The sequence below is a fragment of the Carassius auratus genome, chromosome 1, assembly GCF_003368295.1.
Source record: "Carassius auratus strain Wakin chromosome 1, ASM336829v1, whole genome shotgun sequence".
Classification (NCBI taxonomy): Eukaryota; Metazoa; Chordata; class Actinopteri; order Cypriniformes; family Cyprinidae; genus Carassius; species Carassius auratus.
The window spans coordinates 24,393,390-24,420,459 of NC_039243.1; the positions used below are offsets into that span (position 1 = coordinate 24,393,390).

The following is a 27,070-nucleotide window of genomic DNA, read 5'->3' on the forward strand; positions in this document are numbered from 1 at the left end:
GTAGATGCGCGAGTCAGAATTCAGACATTGGTGATATCTACGCGCTAGCGAAGCTGCTGCCTGCGTAGCAGCATCTGATTCCGCTCAGACACGTCATCCATCACGAAAAGCATGATGGGATAGCGGAGGACTCCACTGCGAAAGACAACGAAAGCATTATACATAAATCGTGAAAATTATGCGCTTTCTAAATTTGAGCTGTTTGAATATCTCATGCAGCACCTTTTTTAAATACAACCAATACTTAAATAATACCATTTGCATATTTACTACCAATGAATTATTATTTTTCCCCAGAAATTTCTTATTTATACATAGTAGGGCTAGGGGTATAATAAAACATCATCCTGTGTCTCATTTTTTTTTTTTTTTTTTTATAATTTAATACAGATACCGCTTTAAAGCAACAAGGTTAATACACAAACCACCTTTTCTTCTTGAATCATATTTTAATAAAACAAGGAAATCACTGAGAACAAGACTGCTGAGACTGATCACAAATGTTTTAAAACTGAAAAGCAAGGGTAACAGAAGTTAAATGCACATAACAAACAGTAATTTTAATGCACATATTCTGTACTCATTGTATAATCCCACAAACATTGTTCACACATCTAACGTTACAAAAGTCTTCTCTAAAACAAATGTAAATGACAAAGTTCTTATGCAGTACATTGTTATCACACTTCTGATTCAAAGTTCAAGGTTGTGAAATCTCCACAGGCTAGTATGTCCAGTCTCTATGGTTCTGTGGTTCTTCTGACATTTAGGACAGCAATCCTCCATCAGCACTGACTTAAACAGTTTCATTGTGTGAAAATAATTGAGTTGAGGGTGATCTGAGATCAGTACTTTCAGACTGTACCCACTGAGCACAATCAGGAGACACTCAGCTCTGCCAGTGTGCCAAGCTGTTGGGCTGAATCAGTCTTCTCCTGTCCACTGGACAGGCTGGAAGCCATTTTCTTTTTAAAGAGACGTAAACTCTGTTGCACAAGTTCATTGTCCACCACTGGAGCACTGGTGTAGATCTGCTTGGTTGTGCCCTACACGAGAAGGAATTCAGAAGCATTAAACCAAATACTGAATCATGTGCATCTTAGCTTATTAAACTAAAGGAGAACAAAAAAAATTAAAAATACTTAGATTAAAGTGTAAGTGATGTAGTGTCCCATACTTGGAATTTGTGCTCTGCATTTAACCCATCCAAGTGCAGACACACAGCAGAGAGTAGTGAACACACACACACACACACACACACACACCCGTTTACTCCCCTCACGACAATCCCTGTCAATACTGATACTCGAACCTCTAATCTTGGGGTTACAAGTTTTTAAGAAATGAACACTTAAAACCGGTGGAGAACGCTGATCCTGGAGGGCCTGTGTCCCTGCAGAATTTAGCTCCAACCCTAATCAAACACACCTGAACAATATCCTAACATTGCACTTGATATTATTGCTTTTTTGTTGGTTTTGATTGCTTCTACTGTCCTCATTTGTAGGTCGCTTTGGGTAAAAGCATCTGCTAAAAGACACAATTTAAATATAATGTAAATGTAAATAACAAAACTAAACTTACATTTTAAAACAAGCCCCAAATCAAATACATAATACAAATAAAACAAAGCTCTTTATATAAACAAAATAAGGCTTTGTCTGTGCTTGCCTATTACAATTGGAGGCATCAACTGCATGTATATCATGATCCAAAAAAAGATGCTGCATACACGCAACATGAGCAGTTTTTTTTATTTAAATTAGATTGTATCATTTCGAAATTCTGAAGCAAAAACAAAATGTTTTGACTTCAGTTTTGTAAAACTTTACATAAAAAAAATATCTGCATGAAACAGCAGATGAGCTGAATGAGACGCAGGTTCACTCTCTGCCAGCAGGTGGCACTTAAAGAGTTACCTTGGTTTCGGCTGTAAACGAAGCAGCGCTGCACTTATGAACTTTAATATGCATTATACAGAGGCAACAATTAAAAAAAAAAAACAAACATCTAAACTTGTCTAAAGACAGTAAGTTCCCCTCAGACATGCATTCATATAAACTCCTACCCGTGAACAAATTGCGATTTGCTTATCTCAACCGATTTGGATAATCACATATTATAATCGATTTTCCAACAGTTTGCAGTTAATCGTTACATTCCTAATTAATACGGTATCGGAAAGCCCAAGTTATACCAAAAAAAGTGCCTGTGATTAAAGACCAAAAGAGCACCTTGTCATTTTTCAGGAGCTGTCTACGTATGGCAATGTCTCTGCGAGCACACAGTGCCTTGCAGCAAGGGCCCTGGCTCCGCAGTAGGTTGGCCCTCTCCATTCTTCTGTTGTATGCAGCCATGTTCAGAGCACCCAGATCATGCTCTAAGAGTTTATCAGCATCTATGGATCCAAATAAGATTAAAATCACTCATTAAATAGCCATGTTTGTATAACTACACTGATTACAACAACAATTGTTTTACGAGGCAACATACGTATGTAGAGCCTAATTTGAAACTTAGAAATTTATGGGGAAAAAATAAATATATATATTTTTTTAACAATGGATCCTCTGCAGTGAATGGGTGCCATCAGAATGACCATCAAAACGGCGAATAAAAACATCCTTCCAGACTCTCTCTTGAAACCAACATGGAAGTGACGTGCAATTGATTGACTGGCTGCTAGACACTGGCTCAAAAAGGGACATGTTAAAATGGGCAACTTCACAGCAGAAAAAAATATATATATTTACAGCCTGCTACAAAAAGTGGTTTTGATTTACATAGAAAATTTTGCCCTTCATTACCACTGTGAGGGGGGTGAATTTTTTAATAACTCATCCGTTTACATTATATCAAGCCTTATAGTTCTGTATAATTAGGGGAGTGGTCACTTAAATGACAGGTGAATTGCTGCTGCTGTCACCACTGTCGAGGACACGACGTCCATGTTTTTATACAGTCTACAATTAAAACAAAATCCACATGACTCCAGTCCATCAGTTAATGAAGGAAGTGTGAAGCTTGTAAGAAACAAATCCATTATTAAGGTGCTTTTACTTCAAACCATTGTGTCAGGCTAAACTACGAGTCCTTAATCCATGACGATGCTTCCTCCAATGAAAAAGCCCATCCTGTTTTATCAAAATATTTGTTTTTAACTGTTTTGTAAACGGTGCTTGATCTGTGCAAATGTCTCTCCTGATTCAGACGAGACAATATATTCACTGGAGAAAGCAATATTATGTATAGAGGACTCGTATTTTAGCCAGGAGCAGCAGTTTGGAGTTGAAATGTTTCAATGATGGATGTTTTTTTACAAACACACAGCTTTTCACTTCACAAGACATTTAATTGATGGAGTGGAGTTGTGTGGATTTTTTGTGGATTTTCAGATTTTTGTGCAAACTGTTCGGACCCTCATTTTAATGGCACCCATTCACTGCAGAGGATCCATTCGTAAGTAAGCATTGTAATGCCTCATTTCTCTAAATCTGCTCCAATGAAGTAACCCATCTATAACTTGGGATGGCCCTAGGGTAAGCGCATTTTTTCTTGTTTGGGTGACCTGTTACTTTCAAATGGGATTATTCCTTCAAAGGTAGGTTTACCTTTAGGGTCTTCCAACTCTCTGGAACACACTTCTTTAACTCTGGCAAGGAGCTGAGGCCCAGCTAAGCGTCTGGAAACTCCCGCTCGGAGCAAAACAGCCCCTGGGGTGAATCGGAGAAGAGCTGCCCCAGGAGTTCTGGGCTCCTGTTTTTGCTTGGGCATCAAACTGGACCAATCTACATCAATCACATCTAGAGGCCCTGAAACAGAACATGCAAATATCATATATGGCATATGCATTTATGCTGCCTTTGTCACTGCAGACACATGCATTTGAAGGTTTTTTGACCTGATTTAACAATCCATTTCAGCAATCACAGAGAAAAAAAAATAAATTAATTTTGAGACAATGGTGGGTGGACCTCAACCCCTCTAGATGGGTAAGGAGTTATTCTCCCCCAGAACAACTTTGAACACTTTAAAATTAAATGCATTAAGCTGCTGCATTGTGATAAAGTATAAAAATAATAATAATAATCAAATTAATAGCTTTTGTATGGAGCAATAAAAAGTCTTTGCAATGACTTAGTTGTGACAGTGTCTCAGTACACGTTGTTATTAAATTAAAAAAAAGAAGAATGTTTAATGAAAAAGAAAATAATATAGTATATTAAAGTATATTAATTACTTTAAAGTAGTAAAATTACAATATGTATGTTTTTCCTTCACAGTTTCTTCACATTAAATCCTCAAGCGTTTTTTGTTTTTTTACATAAAACTAACCTTTAAGGTTGTGTTTAAGTGACCACAGCTTAACAAATCTGTGTCATTACAAATTTAGTGAAATGGATTAGCAAATATTGCCAATTTGAAAGCAAAGCATTACTGCTGCATGCCGCATTCACAAAAGCATTAAACTCATAGTTCACACAGAGATGGTGTTCACTGTATTTACGAAGTCATGCTTCACCATCTTCAACATCTGACTCTATATTTACATCGCAGCCTTTTTTGAGAAGCAGTTTAAGCACACCAAGCCAAATCAGGATTTCAATTTAGTATGACTGATGGATATTTTTCCAAAGCAAGTGGGCAAAACACAAATCAACAGATTCTTTGTAAAGAGATCTTAAATATGTGTTCTGAGTTTGTCACACCACAGAAAAATGTTTTATTAACCTCCCAGCCAGATTTGTATTATAAAAAAAATGGCAAGTAAATAAAATAAGGCATCAAGTATTCTCAGCTCTAAAACACTGTGGGTGTGTCCACCAGTGATGGTGAAACCACGAAAATTGTGAAAGACCGTTTTTAACAGTCTATTAAGTACTACAAGTTCACAGTCTTTGTAACGTTTCAGCAATGCATTTCTAGCATTTATAATGCTAAATTAATTTTAATTTAATTTATGATGTGTTTAGAAACAATCCTAAGAACTGACTTTGCACAGATTTAAATGTGTCTTCATGGGATCCTGTTTTAAGTGGTGTTATGTACCAGAAATCTTTTCATCATCTTGCTGTTCGTCCCTCTTTTGGCTATCAGCCAGAATCTCGTCCAGTTCATCATCACTGATGGGCTCATACTCCTCACCATCTGAGACCGCAGACTGCGCATCATCACCCTTTCCATCCTCCTCTTCTGAGAAACAGAACAAATGCACACATAAAAAAAACACATTTTTCTTACACATCAGGCAATAGTTTGAGAAATGCTGAGGAAAAAACCCTACCATCAAGACTATCCATTTTCGGTTCAGATGCTTCCCCTTGCAGGTGGGAGTTGTCGGCCGGCTTTTCTACACCCATGAGGGCTTCTCTGGGTAACAGAGGCTCATACTCTCCTCTCTCCATCTTAGTTTCAGATCTGGTCTTTAGTTCCCTGTCAAACGGAAGCATCCTTTCCCGTTCACGCTCACGGTCCCTTTCACCACGCTCACGATCCATTCGCTCATGTGCCAGCAACCCTTCAGGTAAGAGTCGTTCCCTTTCACGCATCTCCCGCAAGTCTCTCTCTCTAATTGGCTCGCGGTTGCCACGGAGGAGGGGCTCTCTGCCCCGCCCACCCCACTCACGAGGTTCTGGTTCCCAGTCTCGCTGTTGGGTTTGTTGATTTTGCATCTGACGTTGATCTTTTCTCTCACGCTCTCGATCCAACGGATCACGATCTCGATCCCGCTCCCGCTCGCGGCTGTCGTAGGAGCCGGCTCTGGAGCGAGCCTGACGCTCAGACTCTGGAGAACTACGACGAGAACTGTGACTCCGGGAGTCCTGCCGGTCTGTGGAAGCCAATACATGTTTACATATGTATTATGGAGAATTCAAAACTTACTTTGAATTTTGCATTCACATTGCATTTTGAGAACTTCTTTGTTACTTGTGTGCTTTAATACCAAATTACCGTATTTTCTAGACTATTAATCGCACTTTTTTTTCATAGCTTGGCTGGTCCTGCGACTTGTATTCAGGTGCGACTTATTAATCAAAATTAATTTGACATGAACCAAGAGAAAACATTATCGTCTCCAGCCACGAGAGGGCGCTCTATGCTGCTCAGTGCTCCTGTAGTCTACACTGAAGACATAGAGCGCCCTCTCGCGGCTGTAGACGGTAATGTTTTCTATTGGTTCTTGGTTCTAAACAAATGTGACTTATAGTCCAGTGCGACTTATATATGTTTTTTTTTTTTTCTCATCATGACGTATTTTTGGACTGATGCGACTTATACTCAGGTGCGACTTATAGTCTGAAAAATACGCTACTGGCAACGATCACTTGCATCCAAAATCTCTAGTAAAAAAAAACTTTTACCAGAAATTCCTTAAAGAAGTAATAAATTCTAATAATACAACTACTAAAAACATATTAGGATTAGTAGTAGTAGTAGTATTTCTTAAACACACACCATTGAACTTCTTTGCAATATAAAAATAATATAATTTTTAACAATAATACTAACAAAAATTCTTCAAAAATCCAAGATTTCGGAGTAGTCTCACCTGAGGACGTACTTCGACTGGGTTCTCCTCTCCGGAGCTGATCAATCCTCGACTTCCTCTCTCCTCCCATCTGTTCGCTGGCCGCGGCCCTGTCCCTCTCTCTCTCCCGCTCTCGTTCCCTCTCTCGGTCCCGTTCCCTCTCTCGCTCTCTCTCCCGAGAATTGCCACCTTGCATGAGTCCTCTACGGGCCCTGAGTCCCGGTGGGCCTTCATCAAGGTGGGCCGACTCATTGGAGGGCGAGCGTAGCCTTCTCGAAGACGCACGGCTTTGGTTGCTTCCCATGCTACTGCTGCGCTGCTGCTGCATGTCTGCTTGCTGTGGTTTACGCAGCATGTGTTGCGGCAGTAACGGTTGTAAAGGAAGAGACTGTATCAGCATTGGAGGGTCAGGAAGCAGCGGGGCAATGGGGGGGTCCGTACGGTCCCGGCCACCACCACGTGCACCCCTTCTAAGGGGACGTTCAGAGGGAAGCAGCCGCTCCGGAGGCCTGTCGGATGGCAGGGAGGCAGAAGTAGTTTCGCCTCGCTCTGGTACATCCTCATCAGACCAGTCACTGAAGTTGGCATCTATTTTAGCAGGAAGAGAACTCTGTCCAGCCATTAAAGCCCTCTGGGAAGGAAGGTCATCCTTGTTGATTGGCGGAGGTGTACGTGGGCCTCGTCGCCTCTTGCTGAGGGGATGCTGGGCGACCAGGTCATCCTCAGATACATCTGACTCAGGACCTCGCGAGCGCTTGCGCTTCCTTTCTAAGGCTTTCTTCTTGGCTGTCTTGCGAGGTGACAGCAGAGCCTGGGGGGCTTCAGCTACAGAGGAGGAGGTCGGGGGCTCAGGGTTGCTACGGTCCCCTCCGCCAGATTCCTCCTCTTTACGGTTCTTCTTCAGATTTTTCTTCTGAGATTTAGTCTTTTTCTTCCCCTCTTCATGAATGGCTGATAAAGAGTCTCTGTCCTCCATGGAAGGAGGAGGAGGAGGAGGTGGAGTGAGGGCGACAGTAGGGAGGTCCCTCTGCTCTTTTCCCCTTTTAGAATCAGAAATGCCTGTAGCAGAAATGTCTGGAGCATGTTCTCCACGTCGCTCTGCTCCTCTTCCTGCTCCTCTCTCACCGCGGGAATCAACCTCCTCGTGACGGACACGGCTTTCTTTTTTATCCCCCCGGCGGTCATCATCCTTCCAGCGGTTGTGTTTATCATCAGTAAAGGAGTGGGCAGGAGAGCGGGCAGTTTCCTGAGGACGGACCACTTGACTCAGCAGTCGGTGCTTCTCACCTGAAACAAAACCCTATGTGTAATGTCCAAATATTCTGCATGTGTGTACAACAGACCTATGTGGAAGGTTACACCAAGTGCTAATGGGTGTAACCATAACCTTGCTCAGTTAAACTCCTACCTTTCTCCTCAGTGCTGTTGTAACCGTCACTGTCTACAGGGCTCACATCTCGACATCTTTTAGGAGATGGCCGTGGACTGGGAGTGTTCTCAGCACGATGTCTCTTACGACTGCAAACAAAGTGAAGGGCAAACAATATTAAACACCTGAGAATATCTCTGACATCAAACGGTTTATAACGTGAACTAGCGCTCAAAAGTTCTGGTCTGTAAAATGTCTTAATATGTTTGAAAGAAGTCTCTAATGTGACTAAGCAGCACCATCATGTTCCCATGGACAATGAAGTATTTTACAGTTTAGCAGCCATTATACAATATGTGACCCTGGACCACAAAACCAGTCTCAAGTTGCTGGGGTATATTTTTAGCAATAGCCAAAAAAAATAAAAAAATTCACTGTATGGGTCAAAATTATCAATATTCCTTTTATGCCAAAAATCATTAGGATATTAAGTAAAGATCATGTTCCATGAAGATATTTTGAAAATATCCTACTGTAAATATATCAAAACTTAATTTTTGATTTGTAATATGCAGCGCTAAGAAATTAATCTGGAAAATTCAAAGGCAATTTTCTCAGTATTTAGATTTTTTTTCCACCCTCAGTTGTATCTCGGCCAAATACTCGGTCCGATACTTCTAAACCATACATCAATCGAAAGCTTATTTATTAAGCTTCCATATGATGTATAAATCTAAATTTCACACTTAAGACTGGTTTTGTGGTCCAGGGTCACATATTTGCTCAGTAAATGGTTGACCGATTCCAGAGAGATTGTTCATAAAGATGACTAATAACACTGGAGCACTTACGTGTTCTTTCTCTCTTCGTGAGCATCTCGCGTGGGGCGGTCATCTCGCGACTCATCTCTTCGGTCCCGCCTCTCTTCCCTCCCTTTTTCCCTCTCATCCCACTCCCTCTGCCGTTCCCGCTCTCTTTGCTCCCTTTCCCGTTCCCTCTCCTTCCTCTCTCGTTCCCTTTCTTTCTCCCGCTCTTCTCGCTCCCTTTCCCGCTCCTCTCGTTCTCTTTCCCGCTCTCTTTCTCTCTCCTCCCTCTCCCGCTCTCGCTCTCTTTCCCGCTCTCTCTCCCGCTCCCTCTCCCTAGCTCTTTCACGTTCTTTTTCAGCCTCTCTTTCCCGTTCTTTCTCCCTCTCTCTCTCCTTCTCTCTTTCCCGTTCCCTCTCTCTTTCTCTATCCCTGTCCTTGTCTCTATCGCGCGTGCGGTCATCTCGTCTTTCATCCCCTCGATCGGTCCTTCGATCATCTTTTCTCTCTTCACGATCGAGGTCCTCACCACGGTTTTGCTGGCGGACGGGAGAGGACGCTCTTTGTTCTGATGGACAAAAAATAAAAAGAACAAAAACACTAAAAGTTTCTCTCTATGTCCTTTGATGTTAAACATTCGTTGCAAACCACAAATCAGTCAGAAAAATTCAAGCCTTACATAAAAAGATTAATTTAAAAAAACAGATTCATTAACACTAGATCCAAATTACAAGGAGTTTAATACGACGATATGCCAACGGTCAGAATATTTGAGGAGGATGTATAGTGTTTTTCTCTGTAAATCTCTACTTGCTGTTGGAGTGAACTTTTGCTCTCTTGCTTATCAGTCACCTCTTTCTCTGATGTCACGGCGGTCTCTCTCTACATGTCCTCCGCGCCGTTCATCTCTGGGCTGTTCTCCTCTCGGTCTGTCATTATCGTAGCGATCACGATCAGTGTTTCTCTCCGAGCTCCTCTCTCTCAGGCCACTGCTGCGGGACTCCCAGCTGTCATGCCCACTAGCACTGCTAGTGTCAGCCTGTGACGCTCTACCACCACGAACAGACCCTGAAACACAAAATTCATCAGAACCCTCTGCCCAAGACTTGGGTTTCAAGCACTCATATTATTGCAATACTCCTAAAACGCAATTTTATTAAAAGTACAATTTGTATTGATGTTTACTACCATTTTTCAAGTTGAAGCCCTCTCTCCTCCAGCTTTTTATACATTAGAGTGGTATTTTGATGTGTAATAGCCCTTTGTAGATGTAGTTGAAGAATATGGCATGTCGTTTATCTTCTCACCTTTCTCTGTGGCATCCCCTCGGCCCCTTCCTCTGCCTGTTCTTTCAGGCCGAGATTCATTCCTGTTGTCCACTCTACTGTCATTTCTCAATTCCTCCCTTCCATGTCCCCTTCCATAATTCCTTTCCTCCGGGGCTGTCATTTCCTCTTTTCTATGGGTTTCATTTCGTTCTCTCTCCCTTTCCCTCTCTTTTTCTCGGTCCCGATCTCTCTCTCTACGTTCCAGGGATTCTCGTCCGGAGCGGTCTCGCGTTTCTCCTGCACGGGTATCCCGAGTGTCTTTGGCCTCCCCGCGGTGCTGGCGCTCTTCCCGGACATCTCTTCGGTCCCGTTCACCACGCCGGTCTCGGCCATCCCTGGCATCACGCTCATCTCGAGAAGAGCTCTGCTCGATCTCATAGTCTCGCTCGTCACGGCTGCTGTCTTTCTCACGCTTTCCGCGGCTCTCTGAGGGCAGAAAGTAAAAAAGTAAATGAGCAGCAGATTTAAAAGACTGTCACGGACTAAATTATTCATTAGCTGCACATGGCCAAAAGTATGGTGGAAACCAAACACCACATCAATAAAAAAAAAATAAAAAAACAACAACACTGGGAGGTTTAGCTGTTAAACAGTGTTACAAAAATTAATCTCACCACTACTCATTTATTAAAACACATCTATACTGTGAATGTAAAACTAGAGTTCAAAAGCATGGGGACATTGAGTTTTTTTTTTGTGGAAATAAATTAATTTCACTCAGCAAAGATGCACTTTAAAAAAATAAAAAAATACGGAATTTTTTTGATGATTGTTTCTACAAAATATCAACATTGAAGAAATTAAAATCAAATGTAAAAAAACCCATACCAAGTAAGATTTTCGAATGGTATTTGTACTTACACTGACATATGAACAACCAGTTAAACAGAATAATGCATGCGTCATGAACCTAAATTATGCATCACATGGTTAAGACAACAAAAAAATGTGCCATGGGTGGGTCAGTGAAGTCAGTCATGGGTCTGAACAAGTCTCTGAGTGTTTTGATGGACAAGAATAGGTTAAAAACAGACACTGAGTTGGACTAGTCCCTCTACATAATAGAAATGGCCAAATTGTTGCCCCCAGTTTAAGATGGTCAATCAAATCAAGTGGGCTTTACTGATCACTGATACTGAACAAGAATTCCAGCATGATGCTTCAATTAAAGAGTGTCGGTTAAGACTTAACTAACTAAATATCACAAAATAACAACTGTTTCACGACAGAAATGTTAAAACAACCAATAGTAATATCAGGGCTCCAAACAAAAAAATAGAGTAAGGAGCCATTGGCTCCTATAAGAAAAAAACGTAGGTGCCAAATGATTTTTTTAGGTGCCACAGAATAAACATGTTTTATGTGTTTTATTTAAATGATTTATTTTATATTTTAACTTTTTAATCATACTGATGTGTTTATGTCTCATCTTTTCTTGACTTTATCAGCATTTTAATCCATCTTGTAGATGACCTGGGAATGAAGGTTCACTTAAAGTGGGAGCTAAATGTTTTTTCCAACTTGAAATATACAGTCATGTGTTGTTTATTACACAAAATCTGTACCAATATCATGGACCATAAGCAACACTTGGCCCCTGAGTATAGTTTGGGTTCTCCTCAATGCATCCTGTAAATGTTGTCATACTCTCTTAAAAATAAAGGTGCTTCATGGTACTATAGAACCTTTTTTTCCTGTCTAAATGGATTCATAAAGAACCTTTTACATTTGAAGACAATAACAGATTATGAAAAGGTCAGAAAGAGATTGTTCTTCAAAGAGCCTTTGACTGAATGGTTCTTTGTGGAACCAAAATTGTTCTGTGAAGAACCTTTTAAGCTCCTTTATTTTTAAGAGTGCATGGCTTTCACACTTTCAGTCTGTTTTTCTTAATTAGTCAAATTAAATTTTATAGGAGGAGTTGAATCATGTAGACAACAGGTTAAGTAAAATTATTAAAATTCAATAGCTCATAAATATAGCAAAATGCTCCTCTTTATAGTTATTTTTCTAGCTGACTTATGATGGACACCGAAAGGTTACTGAGGATAATATTACCTTGCAATGTTTACAAGCTTTACACGTTTTCTGCAGTTTGAAAGTGTTGTACTGTAGAATCTCTTATAAAAAAGGCCTACCTTTTGATGTTAATTCATGTTCATTATGTACTCTAGTAGTAAAGAGCAAGGTATGATAGGTTCTCGTGCTGCTTGAACTGAGGCACTACTCGCGATCGCGCCTGCCGCATTAGGGACCGTTCACATGTCAAGTCTTTTGCGCGGTCAAGTTCGTTATTTCTAATGCAGGCACGCGGTATGCGTGCGTGCTCATAATGGAAGCGACGCGCTCATTTTTTTTCCAGGCGCGGCCGCACCGCATCAAGTTAAAAACATCTCAACTTTTCAGAATCCCGCAAGCGTACCGCAGGTCATGTGACAAGAACCATTTGGAATAATTTTAAAGCTGATACTTTGTAAATTAAAAAGTAACAAAGCACAAAGCTTTTTGCGATTACTGGACGGCAAGTGCACGTCAAATAATTAATGGACTAAGATCTTGTTAAGAAGAAGCCTTATGATTATAAACGAGAACTGATAACGATATTGCCAATATCCACACAGTTGACAGCTTTACCTGTTGTTGTTTGTTCAAGTTATGAACGAAATAGACGCTGTTTTTCTGCACTTTCTCTTCAAGTCTCTATCATTTCTCTCTCTCGCGCGCGTTTATCAGGTGTGTGTCAGCGCTGCTGCGCGGCAGATGAGGACAGTTTAAAACTCTTTTTCCCACTAAAACTTCGATGCACATTCTCTCAATGCGCAAACATAACAAAAGATGTGAATGCAAAACAATCAGTAAAAAAGGCATCATGCAATTTATAACATAACATATGTATTATAACATGTAAATACATATGCCTAGTCGCCAGTGGCGACCTCAGCAAAAACTTCACTCGCATTTTAATATTTATGGTCGTATGTTTTAGTCGCAGTTTGGAGCCCTGTAATATCCTGTGATGCAATCTACTGGACTTTGTAAAATATTGCCGTTTGGAATTGAAAATATAGGATTCATTATTTTTGTAGGCATGTAATGTAATTCATATCTGAATATGAGGAGACAAGAATCATTTTGCCGTTTTGTGTTCTCAACATCTGCACACATTTGCTCTTATACATATGGCTATTTTAAAATAAATATTTTTTTACTGTTCTTTTTTTGTCTTTATCCATTTAAATCCTTTATTTAACACCCCCCTCCCCCGACTCCTCAATAATAACTCTGTGACATGTGCCTCACCATCTCTGCGCTCATGCCGTCTCTCTTGCAGTGCGGGACTCCGGTCTCGCTCTGATCTCCCCCTCTCCCTCTCTCTGCCCTGGGAGCGGTGACGGGCACTGGGGCTGGACCTGCGAGGGGCGGGGGTCGGTGAAGAGTCTCTCTGCGGGGTGAGCGGAGATCGGGAGCGGGAGCGGCGTGAGGACTGAGTGGGAGGTGGTGAGGACGAGGATGGAGGAGGAAGGTCTCGGTAAAGAGGAGAGATAGAACACCGTCTGTGGCGAGGAGATGGGGAGTGTCTCTGGGCTAAGGAGCCAGAGCGTGAAGATGGGGAGAGGTGCTGTCGGGACGGAGGGGAGGGGCTGCGGCGGTGACGGGGTGGAGTCCTAGACCTGAGAAAGGAAAACACAAGATGAAGATGGAACTGATGATAATATCTTTGAAACAAACTACTAATGCAAGTTAAATGTCAGGAAACTGACGTCTGTCAGGTCACATGCTTTTTCTAAAATTTGATGAATAGAATGTTCAAAAGTATTATTTTTTTTGTAACAAATGTATAAAAACAAAGAAATTATAAACCTCAATTTAAAAAACAATTACACTACATACTATTATATACTAGGAATGTCAATTTTCCATCATTTCCATGATCGATCGTCGTTTAAATTAATGATCAATTACTCCAATATATTATTAATCTTAATGCTGCAAAATGCATCTATTGCAACGGCACGCATTCACCGATATGACAGGATGTGCAAAACCGGAAAAAAAAGGCACCAACGCAATTGAACAGCCGAGAATTTTTTTTTTTTTAATTGATAAAAAATAAACTTTTTGGAGTAAGATATATTCAGCAAAAGTGTTTACTTTTATTTGTGCACACTAACAATAAAAACAAAAAATTCGTGCTCTTTTAAAAAAAAAAGCAAACAAACAGAATAGGTGTCATCATCCTTATCTTTCTGTGATCTTTGAGTGTCAGAATACTTCTGTTTTAAATCCATTATCTTAATTAAGTCAGATATATTTCACACACACCTTTTTTTTTTTTTGTTTTTTTTTTTATGAACACAAATTGTCACTTACTTTAGGTCTATTACTTATGCATTTTTTTAAAGCATCACATTTTTTTATGAATTAAGAATTTGTTCTATTTTAAAGCGTACTTTTAAAGTACAAAATATATAACACTAGCTTAGAGGATTTTGGATATTTTATGCAAATATATTACAAATTGTACCTTTCATTTTCAGTAATTAAAAGAAAAAATGAAATTAATGTTTCATGCCTTGATTTGATAATGAAAATGTTAATACACAGATCTTCTGAGGGGAGCCTAAAACATGTCATTCTTGTTAAACTTATTAAACTGATGTGAAAATGTGTAAGTTTCATGATTTTAATTAATTAGACTTTCTTTATTATTAATAAACTAACTATTAAAAAGGAGTGGAGAAAAAAAAAAAAAAAAAAAAAACAGAATACAGAAAAATTAAATAACGCAATGTAGAAGTAAATAAAGTGGAATTTAGGAATAAAATAAAACTGATTTCATAGGGCCCTATTAGAGTGTGGTAATTTCAACATTTACTATAACCATTATTATTAATACTACTACTACTAGTATGGTACAGTACCGGTGTTTTTTTTTAATGTTTTTTTTATATTTTTTTAAATAAAGCACTATTTCATTTTTGTGCAGTATCCACTTTAAAAAAACATTAAAAAATACATTAAAAAAACTATTGCTTTATTAATCGGTATTGGCCAGCGTTGTCCAACCTAGCTATCGGTATCATCAAAATCCACTATCGGTAAACCTTGAATATTAGAGGTCGACCGATAGTGGATTTTGCTGATACACACATATAGACGGTTTCTTCGGGCGCACGCGCCTGGACCTAAGTTAACTTCCGGTCTGTGTTGTGTATATCGGTCTGGCTGCAGTGCCTTCTACAAACGCAGTTAAAGCCAAGGTGATGAGTAAACTGAAGTTGGGCTCAGGTGGTTGTGCTGCAGGATGTGTTTCCCATACATTTATTTATTTTTGGAGACTCGCCACAATTTTAAAACTAATCGATTTTCAAAAAGGCTTCGTTAAATAAACATGAGTAACGTAACATTACGTAACGTACTGCACGTTTAATAATAATTCCTTACATTTATGTTTAAATATCAAAACGAGGCACGGGTGTTTTTATATCGCTGTATTTCTGAAAGAAGATTTGCATGTTATATGCCTGATAAAGACGCGTGTGAGTGTACCAGCTCTGCTTCGTTTACAGCTGTTACTGGGGAAACCTCTATTTCTCGCGCTTTATGTCTATGCTTTAAAACATCTCCTGCTGGCAAATAATGAATTAGCATTTTCATTAAGTCCGCCTGATCCACACAGAAAACACATTTTGTTTGTTATCAAAAAATCTACTCTAGATGGACTTGGCTGTTGTTATTGATTCTATTTGGAGTCTACCGGAAGTTAAGTTAGGTCCACAAAAGCGCTCACGCGCATTAACGTTTGTTTATGTTGATGCAGTTGAAACCGTCTATACACACACACAAAGCTTTAGAACTGAATGATTTATTAAAAAAGGATCTGATTGATGATTTGGCCCTCTAACTCATATCTAACTCATATCACATTATTTAAAAACTAGATGGATATCTCAAAGATATGTCAAAAGTGACAATGCCCTAATCAGTGAGACACTGGATTGATATATAATTAAGTGCAGCTCTTCTCACCTCTGCTGCGAGGACTGTTTTTGGGAAGTGGATTTAGGGGAGGAGGACCTCCTCCTGCCTCGGGGCGATACTTCCCTGGAGGGTGGGGAAAGACTTCCAGAACGTTCCTCTGATGTTATTGAGCGTTTGGCTTTATGAGAACTATCGGACCGATCCCTGCAATGAAGGAAAGGTTAAAGATTATTATGTTTTATTATTTGTTTTCACATACACCAATAAAACATGGATGATCAAATGCATCTTGGCCAGCACCACCGATATCAGCAAATATAATACATTATGACAATCTATTGATGTTGTCACGATTCCAAAACCTGTAGTCTCTGTACCAATTTCAGTACCATAGCAAAAAGTAGTGAAAAACTATCTCACATTGAAAATAGAAACTTTTGGTACTTCTGTACAGAACATAAATATGCAAAACAGCGGTCACATTTTTGAAAAGTATACAATTTGTACCCAATCACACTTGTTTATGATACTTTTTGGGGACTTCTTTCGAAGTTGACAATACCTGCGTTTTTCCTTTTTCTCTTTGTGTTTCTCCGTATCACGTCCTCGTTCTTTGCCTTCTTTAAGCTTGTCTTCACATTTCTCCTTGTTCTTGTGTTTATTTTTGTGCTTCTTCCCAGTCACTGGGTTTTCCACAGGGACAGGTGGTGGAGGACTGGGTGTCCGTGGCCCTTTTCTTTTGCCATGGCCACTCTTTGACGACCTGGTCAAAACATTAAACAATCGTCAAATATTTAAGTTGATAAAACACCTGTTCAGATTAAATGCTGATCATTTTCCAACCTGCTGTCTGTCTCCTCTGCCCTGGTCTGGTCAGACACTAAAGAGGAGATGACTGAGGAAGTGGAGGACTTCTTCTCTTTCTTGCTGGAGGTCCCACTCTTCCCTGCTCTATGTTTGGGTGAGCTGGATTTATGGGACGAAGGTGACCCCTTAGAACTGCTGCGCTCAGGGGAAGCCTAAAACAGATCAAGATCACACCAAAATAACAGTCTGTATTAAAAGACTACATAATACCAAGAATCTCAATTACTGTTCACTTCCGTTTGTCTTTGGTAAAATAACTTACCCTGTCCTTTGAAGTATTACTCGTCCTGGTCTTAGGGACTGGGTCCTGTTGAGAACATACATGCCATTACTCTCTTTAGGATAACTGACATTCACTTTCTTTCAATATTTGTAGTTTATGCGGCAAACCTAAATTTATGCAATCTACCTCTTTCTTGATGACAATGTCTTCTCGTTTGTCCATGTTCTCCTGTTCCAGCTTCATCAGCTCTCGCTGAATCTTCTGTCTCTTCATCTCAAGAGATAACTCGTAATCGTAGTCACCGTTATCAGAATCTAGTAAAATCAATGACAAATATAAAAGCGCTGGACTAAAACTGACAGGGAGACAACATAGGAAAGAGAGAGAAAAAGATGGCACAGCATTCAGAGAAGGAAAAAAGGAAAGAGAGAGGAAATAATGTATTGCATTGAAAAACACAAACATCAATCATCCTTGTTTTCTTTTAAAAACCAGTTCAGAGGATAGCTCACCCAAAATGACCTTCATCTAGTTCCAGATTCATAACAGATTCATTCATCTTCAAAACGAAAATGAAGATACACACTTTTATATGATGCACAAAAACAAGCACGGTTAATTTCTTTGCATCAAGCTAGTATGGTTAAGTTTCCGTTTACCATATTGGATGTGCTCTGTGTGTGTTGCTTGCTCAGTGTTTATATCCGATTAAAAGCCTACATTTAATTGGTTCATATACAGTGATGGAGGGAGAGAAATATCACAGGTTTCATTAAAAAGGAATACTTAATTTGTGATTTCTGGATTTGGAATGGTATAAGGTAGGGGTGTCACGATTTCGATTTTAAATCGAAATCGATCGAAATTAAGTCACAGTCTCAAACTTCGAAATAAAAAATGGAATCGTCGATGCTGCCACGCCCCCATGTTGCGTCTGGTTACTTGCCAAGCGGAAAAAAACACATGTGTTGAAGTGCTGCGAGTCAACTTCCTCTAACAACAGCCATTCAAAAGATAGCATGGCAACTGCAGATGCAGGATACCCATCAACAGAACTTGAATCCCCTCCTCTTTAACTGAAGTCGCTGGTGTGGAAGTATTTTGGATTTCCAGTGAGTTATGTTGACAACGTTCACGTTGTCGACAAAAAAACAACAGTTTGCAAGCTGTGCTATGTGCGTGTACCATATTATCTCACTGGCAGCACGACTAACATTGCAGGGCATCTCCGCAGGCACCACAAAAACATAGATTTATCTGTTAAACCAACAACTACACAAACTACTCTTCCATCTTCATTTGGAATTAAACTTCCAAGCAACTCAACTCGTGCAAATGCAATTACGCGTGCGGTAGGAGTATTCATAGCCGCGGACATGCGACCTTATTCGGTGGTGGAAAACTCCGGTTTTAGGCATTTAATTAGCGTGCTAGAGCCACGCTACGAAATCCCAAGTAGAACGCATCTCACAGCTACGGTGATTCCCTCCATGTACAATAATGTAAAAGAGAAAGTTATTGAAGGTCTGTGCAGCGCACATTTAGTTGCCTTGACTACAGATTGCTGGACATCCAGAGCAACACAGAGCTTCATGACAGTGAAAGTGAAGTGACATTCAGCCAAGTATGGTGACCCATACTCAGAATTTGTGCTCTGCATTTAACCCATCCGAAATGAACACACACACACACACACACACACTGTGAGCACACACCCGGAGCAGTGGGCAGCCATTTATGCTGCGACGCCCGGGGAGCAGTTGGGGGTTCGATGCCTTGCTCAAGGGCACCTAAGTCGTGGTATTGAAGGTGGAGAGAGAGCTGATCATGCACTACCCCCACCCACAAATCCATCCGGCCCGAGACTAGAACTCACAACCCTTCGATTGGGAGTCCTACCCTCTAACCATTAGTTAGACACCACGAGTGACTGTCTCAATGTAAAAATCGAGAATCGAATCGAACCGTGACCTTAGAATCGAAAATGCAATCGAATCGAGGATTTGGAGAATCGTGACACCCCTAGTATAAGAGTGAGTTATTAATGACAGAGTTTACATTTTTGGGCAAACTATTCTTTTAAATGACTTCTCATCATATACATCAATTTTGCAGGTACTTCAGAGAATCTTTCACCTTCACGACTGGCTTCCCAATCTGCGGTCTCTTCCTCACTAGCTGGAGTGCGTTCCTTTGTGATTTTAATATCCTCTTTCTCTCTGCGTCTGCCTCGGGATGAATCTCGCTGCTAATGAGAAAGAGACATTTTATCAACAACAAAGACATAAATAAACAAATGCAAAAAAATAAACTCTGTAATGAGACTTTAGCTCCAAGCTGTTAGAACATCGTACTCTGGTTGTGGGTGAAGTGGGCTCGTCTGTATCTCTTTTCTGAGTGTCACCATCTACATCCTGTCTCTTATTCTTCATCCTCTCCCGGAGATCCCCAGTGGGCCTCTCGGCTGACCTGCACAGCAGACATACATGTCGAAAGTCAACCATTCAGCCAGATACTGGAGCAGATACACTTATAAAACAGCATCTCTTCACTAGAATCGCACCTGTTGAATGTTCCAGAGAAGCCTTTTCCTCGTGATGGGGTTCCATGTGTGTAGCGACACGTGTTACCGTAACTGCAGTTCCCAGTCTTTAACCAGTTTCTACAATGAGTCTGCAGGGGAGGCAAATGGGGGTCATTCCTTTGACTTCTACACTTTACAAAAGCACAAAAACTAAGTGAGCTACTACCTAGGCACGGGTAGTACTGTCTAGTTAGGCAGCTCACTAGGATTTCAAAGCAGCAAAGTGGGTGACCAGTATTCCTACCTCTGCTGCATTACTGGCCGTGCTGGGCCCGAGTCTCTCAAACACGCTGGGCCTGCGGGAGGGGGTGGTCGTGCTACTGCTGCTGTCCGATATGGTCTTCGAATTCTCCACTGTAACCTTCCGCCTGATTTTGGACATTCTGCAGGGCTTTGTCAGAAAAACAGCAATTCAAAGGCACCAGCATGATGAAGCTGAATGCAGTGTTGTAGTCAAGCCCACTCACTTGAGTTCAAGTCAAGACTGAGACCAAAGGAGCCTTGAGTTTTAGTAAAGCCCAATTCCACAAGCTCCATGTAAAGACCAAGGAAAATATGGTCTTGTACTCTGTCCAGACCAAGAGCAAGTTATTTACATTTTTGCATTTGGCAGATGCTTTGGTGACTTACATTGCATTTTTAAGGTATACACATTTCTACAACATGATTGTCAACAAAACTTTGTTTCGACCTCAGCCTACAGCATAAAATATGGATTATGTAATTTATGTTTTTCATTGAGTGGGTGTGGCTTCCAACACTTTTCACTTAACCAACAAACGTCTGTGACTTTTATTATCAATGCAAATGTATTTTTAAAACTATTATAAAGAGATTATAATCTTATAGAGTAAGATTCATATCCGGTACCAATACCTACATTAACAACAACAACAATAATACACAATGATAATCTACTTATTTTGGTACCAAAGTCTCAAACACAGACTGAGATTTGTAAGCACCCCAACGAATGACTATGCTTTCCTATCCTCCATGCAGAGCAATTTACAACCACCACCACAAATTCCCATGATGCGTAACAGTTTATTACATTTCCGTGACAATTTCATGTCTGAAAAACAATGCTATCCCCAACATTGTAAACATTAGCACAAGCACTACATTATTTACATTTGTACAAATGCGACTGCCTGCCTCTCTCTATAACATTAACACTATAACAGTTAAAGCTACTAGCTCCGAATGCGAGATTTCACTAAAAAAGGAGAATTCTATTCATTTGCGTGTTTCAAATTGTCATTCATTTGTAGAGAGAAGCGGTACGTTAAAGCAAGGCCTTTTTCTTTTATTTTATCTTATTTGTTGGTTTTATATACACATGTATGATTAACATATACTTTTTCTGTTGTTGTATTTCTGTGTGTATACCCTTGGCACTTTTGTTTTGCATTTGGCGTTCAAGCATTAATAAAAAAAAAAAACCGTGCAAGTGTCGCGCGGCCTACACGGATAACACAAGCCTCCAAAATGACACCGCTGAAACTGTTGCCAAAGAAGCCGTAAACAAAAACAAAAAAACGCTTTACCCGAATATGAATGATGCGTCAAGTCCAGTTTCACAGACTGTTGGAGAGAACCTCCTAATCACATGCAAAAATCTTGCAAAGCGGTCTTCCTCTTAGCCGCCGTCATGATGCTTGCGAGAGAGCGCAAACTCCGCACACTAAGCTTTCCCGAAGCACTGAGGAGAGGAGGATTATGGGAAACTGGAGGACTGGTCTTCATATTGCTTTACATTTCTTGTTTGTCTGAAGTTTCAATAAACTCTTTCGTTAATAATGATAATGATAATAATAATACTTTTCTGACTGTTGAAAAGTGAAACAAAAAGAAGAAAAAAAAAGAAAATAAATAAATAAATATTTAAAATATTTATATTATATATATTATATTATATATTATATATATTTTTTTTTATAGATGAGCACTTTTTTTTTTTTTGACTGATGCATGCAACTAACCCTTTATATAATGCTTTAAAGGGTTAGTTGCATGCATTGTCTGAAGTTTCAATAAACTCTTTCGTTAATAATGATAATGATAATAATAATACTTTTCTGACTGTTAAAAAGTGAAACAAAAAGAAGAAAAAAAAGAAAATAAATAAATAAATATTTAAAATATTTATATTATATATATTATATTATATATTATATATATATATTTTTTTTATAGATGAGCACTTTTTTTTTTGACTGATGCATGCAACTAACCCTTTAAAGCATTATATAATGCTTTAAAGGGTTAGTTGCATGCATTGTCTGAAGTTTCAATAAACTCTTTCGTTAATAATGATAATGATAATAATAATACTTTTCTGACTGTTGAAAAGTGAAACAAAAAGAAGAAAAAAAGAAAATAAATAAATAAATATTTAAAATATTTATATTATATATATTATATTATATATTATATATTTTATAATATAAATATTTTAAATATTTATTTATTTATTTTCTTTTTTTTCTTCTTTTTGTTTCACTTTTCAACAGTCAGAAAAGTATTATTATTATCATTATCATTATTAACGAAAGAGTTTATTGAAACTTCAGACAAACAAGAAATGTAAAGCAATATGAAGACCAGTCCTCCAGTTTCCCATAATCCTCCTCTCCTCAGTGCTTCGGGAAAGCTTAGTGTGCGGAGTTTGCGCTCTCTCGCAAGCATCATGACGGCGGCTAAGAGGAAGACCGCTTTGCAAGATTTTTGCATGTGATTAGGAGGTTCTCTCCAACAGTCTGTGAAACTGGACAGTATATATATATGAATTCAAAGTGATCACCCACCTCCTAAAAATTACTCAAGGCCATGTCCAGGAGAACACTGGTATTTTTATGAACAGATTTCCCTTTCATAGGTCACTTTGATGCTGCAGAAATGTCACCGTATGGGAACACCCTTTGGTGTGATGAATGTCTGAAGCCCTGTACCATCCTGCCAATTTTATTGGCCAAATAGCACTTGGCACTGCCCTATGCACCGCACGTATAGTATACCTGGTGCTGCGTGCTATTTCGCTCAGATTTCATTTCATTCAGGAAAGCAAATATTCTGTTCCATAGGAAAGCATCTCGTGTTCTCAGCAACAATTATATGAGCAGTATTAAACTCCTCTTCACAGATGAGATGAGTCAACGAAAGGTAAGAAGCAATGTAAGACGCTTATCACGGGGGTGGGGGTGGGTGGGGTGTTTGTAGGGGGATTGGGGCACTCATGAGAGGTACGCATAGCAACCTCTCTACATGTTCTCACTGTGATAGCCTGCGGCTAAGTTCTGTGCTCGGGAGTAGAATTTTCTCTAGTTTTTAGCACTTCGCTCGCTCTCCCCCACTCAAGTGGGATAAATCAGCAGAATTGCTTTTACAAACAATATCTTGCCCACTGCGGATTCAGACTCACATACGGTTCTCTCCCTCCGAGTGGACAGGAGAAATGCACTTCTCCTTCCTACAATGAGCTGTCAGATGTGGTTACCTGTGTGGTGGATAAACTGGGTTTGGATTGGGAAGTGGATGCGGCCCAGGCCCAATCCCTATTTAAGCTGGACGACAGTTTTTTAACTAGTCGTGCACCTGCCCAGCCCTGTAAGACACTGCCCTTCTTCCCGGACCTCCACCAAGGGGTTTCGAGGTCCTGGAAGCCACCTTAATCAGCGAACATCACAAACGCCGCAGCCGCAGATTTCGCCACCATTGCTGACATGGCGGACCGCAGTTATACAATGATGCCGCCGGTGGACGACACTCTAGCCAAACATCTCGCACCGAACTCGGCCACGGCATGGAAGTCTCGCCCCCTTCTTCCTTTGAAGGCATGTCGAGTCATGTCTAATCTCCAATAAAGAGCGCTGTTGGACTGCTAATGTGCATCCAATACTCTCACTGTAGTCCCCAGGCTCTAACATTGCCACAAATGCGTTTCGAGTAGTGTTGGACCGAGCAACCACTCCGAGCACCCCCTCAGTCACTCTGCGCACTCCAGCCTTCAAAGTTTGAGGGACGGCCCAAGGGTCTGTCAAAGACAACTCGTTTTATGACTTCCACAAAGCTGCCGCTTTCTTGCTAGCAGCGGGGGCCGATGTGCATCCTGCTGGAATAAATCCTGCTGTAAATACGCTTCAGGCTTATATATAACAAAACGCAATCACCTTGACACATGCATTTCCTGTTCTTACGGACGCCGCAAGCTTTCCGGGCTCGGAAATTAACGACCAATATTGGATTTACGCTGTTTGAATCTTGCACTCAGGGGGAGCAAATTCAAGATGTTGACGGTAAAATCTATTCTGTCTCAGATTCAGCCAAACGATTGGTTTGTCACGTTCTATCTGAAAGATGGATACTTTCATATTCAGATCATCAAGAGACACAGGAAGTTCCTCAGATTCGCTTTAGAGGGCAAAGCTTATCAATTCCATGCAGTTGTGTCATATTTGAATCACCAAGGAGGATTACACTCTCGCCCCCTATGCAGGCTGGCGAGGAAAATCCTGCTATGGTCTCAGAACAGATTTCTGTCGATCCGAGTGGTTCACGTCCCCAGACATTTGAACTTTGGAGTGGATTTGCTCTCGAGACAGAACCTGGAGGAAGGGGAATGGGGGTTGCACCCCCAAACAGTGAGCTATGATATATAGCGAGCATTTGGAGAGGTGGAAGTGGACTTATTTGCATCAAGCATGACTGTGCATTGCCCGCTATGTTTCTCCCTATCCCCCCCATCGCCCCTGGGACTGGATGGTCTAGCCTACAAATGGCCCAGAACCACTTTGTGTGCCCTTTCCTCTGATTCCAGCAGTGTTATCCAGAATTCAGTGAGGTTTGTATTATTTCAATACAGAATTCAGTGAGGCCACCGAGACTATAATTAATTCTAACACAGTTTCTATGAGACATTTATATGCCTTCAAATGGAAACTGTTTAATTCCTGATGTAGACTTTGTAATATGGATCCAGCTTACTGCCCTGTCGCTTAAGTACTGGAGTTTCTTCAAGACTGTTTTTCAAAGGGAGTATCACCAGCCACTCTTAACGTGTACATGGCAGCCATATCAGCTAACCACGTGTACGTAGACGGCATCTCATTGGGCTGTCATCCCCTGGTCTCTCGATTTATGCAGGGTTCGTGATGGCAGTGGCCTTTCCATCCTACGCATGTTCCATCATGGGATCTATCCCTTGAAAAAAAAATCCTGACTCTAAAGACAGTTTTACTGTTAGCTTTATTCTCCCTCAAGAGAGTTGGGGATTTATAAGCTCTATCTATTTCACCTTCTTGCATGGATTTTGCACCAGGATTTGTGAAAGTTTGCTGCGACCAAGGCCTGGCTATGTCCCTAAGGTTGCTTTAAATCCTTTATCTTTTACAGCAGGTGGTCCTGGAGGCTTTCTTCCCCACAGAGGCGGGGTTAGGAGATCTTCATTGCAAGCCTTCCTTAGTAGATCTTCTATGGTCAATGTTTGTGCTGCGGCAGGATGGTCCTCACTGAGCACTTTTGTCAAGTTTTACAGTCTGGATGTGGGGATGGCTCCTGGCTCCCAGGTTCTTCGCTTGAGCAGATGCTTTCCTCGGATCCCAGCTATCTAAGGTACGTCAGGCGTGATGGTATAGGGTTCCCATACAATGACGTCACCGCAGCATCGAAGTGACCTTTGAAAGGGAACATCTCGGTTATGTATGTAACCACGGTTCCCTGAATAGGGAACGAGATGCTGCAGTTCGGGCCGTTCTGTACCTTGAAAGCGTTTCCATAGATCATGAAATCTGAGTGAAATAGCACACGGTTCGCAGGTATACTATGCGTGCACATGTGTAGGGTGGTGCCTTGTGCTATTTGGCCAATAAAATTGGCGGGATGGTACAGGGCTTCAGACATTCGTCACACACAAGGGTGTTCCCATACAGTGACATCACCACAGCATCTCGTTCCCTATTCAGGGAACAGTGGTTACATATGTAACTGAGATGTTTTTCCCTCTTACATAAAAAAAATAAATAAATACAATTCCACATGAAAATGCAAACGCATGCTATGATGCATTGTCAAAAGCCTGCCAAGCCAACAGGTGATGATGTAATCTCATGCGTAAAGCCATGTTGGCCAATCAGAAGCCTGAAAAAGTTTCCAGTAGACGGAGATATCAGCGCCGGTTTCGCTGTCATGAAAACACTGCAACTAGAGTTTTTGAAAATCTTCACCCTGGCAGGCATTTTCAAAAATGTTTAAGTTTCAGTCACCTGGTGCTGCATTTGACTTTCAACTGTGATCTATGGTCAGCTTTCCTGGAGCATTTCAGTCCTAGGCAGTGCGACTGAAGCATACAATCAACTATGGGTGGCAAGGCACTGTCAAAAGATCTCCTGGATAAAGTTGTGGCTAGGCACAATTCAGGAGATGGATAAAAATGTCAAAGGCTTTATCCATGCCTAGAAACACAGTGAAATCTATTATTACGAAGTGGAAGGTATTTGGTACCAAACAGACCCTCCCTGGATCAGGACATCTCTCCACACCAAATAAAAGAGTCGGAGGAAACTGATCAGAGAGGCGACCAAGAGACCTATAGCAACTCTGAAGCAGTTGCAGGAATTTATGACAAAGAGTGATTATTGTGTGCATGTGACAACAATATCACAAAGTCTCCACAAATATGTAATAAATGCATTTGTACAAAACAGCAGAAACAAATACTGACAAAAGGGATTCTTCTTCTTATGATTTTTTCTGACATGTTGGTTTTTCTATATCCACTGTATATATGTATAGTATGTATAGTAGTGTGTGTGTGTGTATATATATATATATATACTTTTGATATATAACAATACTAACAATTACTACATAATTGTACATAATTATTCACAATAAACACTTCAGCAAAGAAAGTACAATTTTCTGTTTATTTCAGACTTTTGGTTGTCATAACATCTCAACTATTAACAATGTGCTATTTTACTCGTAGTGTTTTAGGTAGTTATTATGAAGCTACAATGTTTGTATATTCACATTTATTAGATAAAGATACAAACACTGTATCTATTATTATTCTGTTACCCAAATTAAAAAACTAATGTGAGATCACATTTTTTTTCTACAGCAGGTAATGTTTTTCACATTTTATTGTTTAAAGTGAAGTTTCACATTGATTACAATAAGCTAATGCTGACATACAAAAGAGATCTGATTTCAATCCTGGGTGTTGCTAGAGCAACAACTTAAACATATGATTGTATAATGCATAATATTAGGAAAAATATGACTTACTGTTCCGATTTGCTGATACACTTCTCAAGAAAGATGTTAAAACATATTAAGTAAGTCAGTTGTATTGGGGGCCTCATGTTTTTGTTCTGTTCTGT

At 40.2% G+C, this 27,070-nt stretch overlaps 1 protein-coding gene across 5 annotated transcripts; it reads right to left on the reverse strand.

Moving 5' to 3' along the window:
- Positions 1-429: 429 nt before the first annotated feature.
- Positions 430-27,070, reverse strand: LOC113105321 (zinc finger CCCH domain-containing protein 13-like). Of its 5 annotated transcripts, XM_026266375.1 has the most exons (22): positions 21,236-21,399; positions 20,153-20,253; positions 19,930-20,076; positions 19,665-19,774; positions 19,456-19,570; positions 19,238-19,349; positions 17,288-17,415; positions 17,141-17,185; positions 16,855-17,030; positions 16,574-16,774; positions 16,060-16,215; positions 13,330-13,700; positions 10,009-10,455; positions 9,554-9,769; positions 8,750-9,269; positions 7,938-8,047; positions 6,551-7,816; positions 5,285-5,830; positions 5,050-5,193; positions 3,612-3,812; positions 2,235-2,398; positions 430-1,046 (listed from the first exon to the last, which is right to left on the reverse strand). In XM_026266375.1, exons 3-22 carry the CDS (start codon positions 20,065-20,067, stop codon positions 879-881), a joined length of 5,334 nt encoding a protein of 1,777 aa, XP_026122160.1. In that variant the 5' UTR covers positions 20,068-20,076; positions 20,153-20,253; positions 21,236-21,399; the 3' UTR covers positions 430-878. The 5 variants fall into 5 exon arrangements, with proteins under 5 accessions (XP_026122160.1, XP_026122166.1, XP_026122170.1 ...); XM_026266381.1 differs by lacking the exons at positions 20,153-20,253; positions 21,236-21,399 and adding an exon at positions 26,976-27,070; XM_026266385.1 differs by lacking the exon at positions 20,153-20,253 and having other exon boundaries at positions 19,238-19,346.